The sequence below is a fragment of the Oratosquilla oratoria genome, chromosome 4 (assembly GCF_046742065.1).
Source record: "Oratosquilla oratoria isolate Oo_2021 chromosome 4, ASM4674206v1, whole genome shotgun sequence".
Lineage (NCBI taxonomy): Eukaryota > Metazoa > Arthropoda > Malacostraca > Stomatopoda > Squillidae > Oratosquilla > Oratosquilla oratoria.
The window spans coordinates 7865197-7868855 of NC_134780.1; the positions used below are offsets into that span (position 1 = coordinate 7865197).

General features: G+C 36.0%; 1 protein-coding gene across 1 annotated transcript; it reads right to left on the reverse strand.

Moving 5' to 3' along the window:
• Positions 1 to 849: 849 nt before the first annotated feature.
• On the reverse strand, positions 850 to 2886 carry LOC143024384 (low affinity immunoglobulin epsilon Fc receptor-like). The gene is made up of 3 exons (XM_076183182.1): positions 2869 to 2886; positions 2100 to 2205; positions 850 to 1052 (listed from the first exon to the last, which is right to left on the reverse strand). Exons 1-3 carry the CDS (start codon positions 2884 to 2886, stop codon positions 850 to 852), a joined length of 327 nt encoding a protein of 108 aa, XP_076039297.1.
• Between the last annotated feature and the right edge of the window lie 773 nt (positions 2887 to 3659).

Below are 3659 nucleotides of genomic sequence, written 5' to 3' on the forward strand. Positions count from 1 at the left end.
TAAAGACTTATAGTTTAAAGACCTTATAATGTTACAGTATATACTCTATTATTTTGCTACTCATTCTGCTCAGATTAGCCTTTCATAGATAATAACACCAAAATATTTTTCTTTAAACTAGGTGTAGATAATTAGTTTTCATCATCACTAAAATGTAAATAATTAGTTTTCATCAGTGCTAGAATTTAGTTAATTTGTTTTCCTCGGCTCTAGTATTCTTGCAGATTTGTCAAATCCGAGACTCGGAGGCGTGATTTGGGCCAGATTTATTTTCAGCTTAAAAAAAAAAAAAAAAAAAAAAAAAAAGGGGGGTGCTCGTGCTGCAAGTAACTATATAATGATCAACCTAGGATTTGAGCAGAAATGTGCGTTTTTGTTTATTTCTGTAAATATCTTGAGTAAAACCTAAGTTTACATTCACACCTATGCAATAAAAGGAGGCTGATCAGTGAAGTATTTATTCAGGGGTAAAATATTAGAGGACGGGCAATCAACTTTTCACGAAAAGAAGTCATTCACTACTCGATCTAACACGTTGGTCATTTTACGTTGGATAATCTTACCATTTTCTTCTGATTTCCTTTGAAGATTTAAGATCCTACTCATGTTTGGTGCTTTTAGACGCGAGAAGGAAGGGGGAGCTTTACTTTACGAAGTAATTCCCTATGCAAACCAAAGAAATGTGTGAAGTAAGGCTAAGTATGTTCTTCTTGAGGTCATTTAATCCAATCAAAGTCCATTAAATGAGAAAGAACTCACATAAGCTCTCCCACAACCTCTACCACATCAACTTCTCTGCCCTGCCTCTCCATTTTGTCTTACCTCACATCGGCCAGTTAGAATTCCTTCTTAATGTGAATCTGAAGCAAAACATAGAAAATGGGCTTCTGGCTCTTCGCAGTTCGCGTCGTAGGAGCAAATGATATTAGTCCTAAATCCACAGCTGTAATCATTCCAGAGCCCATTGATTTTGACAAAAACACAGTTCTGATCCGTGTCGTAGGATTTTGGGGGTTGATTTGGGTCCCAGTTGGTATATTTCACAGGAAGGCCTATAGAAAAAGAAAAAGAAAAAGAAAATGCGATGTGAACATTGTGACTTTTACTTGAATTGGAATGGCTGAGTTTACCACATACTATAGTTTACCAAGGGGACCTGATGAAGATTTGTTTCATCGTTTACAGTGAAAGCGTTTGCCTATTAGGGAAAACACGCAAGAAATATTGGCAAAGACGAGTTTATTCTCTGTAAGAGATTATGACTAGAGACTCAGCAGGGGATATTTCTTCTTTGGAGGTTTATGTATCATAAATAAGAGATGTTACATGTAAAGCACAACTTCTGATATTCAGCATGTCTGACCTTTTGAAGGAAATTTCCTTTGCAAATAGATTTTCTTAAGATTTTATATGTATATATATTCCTTTTCTATATATGTGAAAAAATTATAATAGAAGAAACTTTTTCTTCCTAAGGCTGGCTACACACGTGCAGTTTAAACTGATAGTTACAACTGTTCAGTTATAACTGTCAGTTGAAACTGCACGTGTATGGGTATCTCAGTGATATTGAGATAACCGCGCACGTGCAGTTTCAACTGACAGTTATAACTGAACAGTTGTAACTGTCAGTTTAAACTACACTTGTGTGGCCGGCCTTACAATTCATGTAAAGGCAAAACAAAACAAAAAATTATATGACCCTCAGCATATGGCTTATTGGATAGTAAGACATTTACGGTTTTTACTATCCATTTTCGAATGCTTATATTTGATTATACTGATGGAGAAATAGCCTCAATCTACTAAAGATTTAGGTATTAATCTAACTATTAATGAGTTATAGGACTTTAGAGCACAATCTAGTTATTTTCAGATGATTCAATTAATTCGTAGCTTTGATAGGACATATTTTGTTTTCATCACAAAGACATACAGGAGACTTCTGAAGGAATACTCCAGAGAAATAAAATAGCCCTAAATGTAAGCTGTCTATGCAACTTCATAATTCCTTTCACTAGAGACGGCCATTTTCACTCTCGGAAATCAGCTTCTTAAAATTAACACCTTGTATCGATTTCAAATACTCACATACATACCATATTCCGCAGTAACAAAATTTCCCTCCTTGGCTATGTCGTTGACACCAATCCAGGCTTTGCGAGTATTCAAAACGTAGTTGATGGCATCACTCTCCTCCTTTGACTATTTGGATAAAATTATAAAAAAAAAACCATAAGCAAAATGTTGGAAAGAAGCCGTCACATTGAGGTTAAAAGATAGGAAACCCGACTATGTATTTTACAAATAATAGACTTAAAGTTTTAATCGTATTCTAATCTCTCTCACTAACCTAGCAATTACTCACATATAAATTGCCATTGGCATTACCTTGGCTGACTTACTTATTCAATAAAGACTGATCTTCTAAGCTGACCTGCTTGATTACATAGCAAAACCTACGACAGTGGTCATCACTAAAACAACTGAGTTTGATAAATAAAGTAGACAAGAAGCTGCCTATATTAACTGACTTAACAGTAGACCCGAGTGTCAAAAGGCTTCTTAACCAAAAATAAAGTGGTGTGGGACTTGGGCTGACGTGATTTCTAAATTTGTTATTGAAGATCTGTCTGAAAAAAAAAAAACACTTTCTTTTTCATTAGAGATGAATATTGGGAGAATGGTAAAACTTGAAGAACAGTGATACTGTATTTATGTTTGTTGTCTATTATGGTAGAAGGGCTATATTTCTCATGATTTTATGTTTCAGACTAAAAGAGAACAAGGAAGGGAAATAGGCTAATACTATTCTATCATTTCTCTCAGCTTCGTTATCAAAATAATGAGATTTGGAAAGTCTCTCACACTTGTGTTTACTGACATTCATATACCAGACATGTGCTTTCATCATCATCATCATCATCATCATCATCATCATCATCATCATCATCATCATCATCATCATCATCATCATCATCATCATCATCATCATCATCATCATCATCATCATCATCATCATCATCATCATCATCATCATCATCATCATCATCATCATCATCATCATCATCATCATCGTCGTCGTCGTCGTCGTCGTCGTCGTCGTCGTCGTTGTCGTCGTCGTCGTCGTCATCATCATCATCATCATCATCATCATCATCATCATCATCATCATCATCATCATCATCATCATCATCATCATCATCATCATCATCATCATCATCATCATCATCATCATCATCATCATCATCAATCATCATCATCATCATCATCATCATCATCATCATCATCATCATCATCATCATCATCATCATCATCATCATCATCATCATCATCATCATCATCATCATCATCATCATCATCATCATCATCATCATCATCATCATCATCATCATCATCATCCGTTAGAGAACGTGTCGACTCACACGCCGTCACCAGTCCTCAAGGGGTCCCTCTGAGCAAGCTCCAACACAGCTACCCTTCCTTCCTACTCCAAACAACTCTCTTAAAGCTTGATCAACTTGTCCCAGCCGTAATTTCTGTTGGATTTTCCCTTCGTTTTCTCCATCGAAGGTTGGCTCATGCCCACATGCCCACATAGAGTTGACATTCTTGAATTATGCTGGTAACTGGCCTAGACTGATTATCAATGCTCAGTT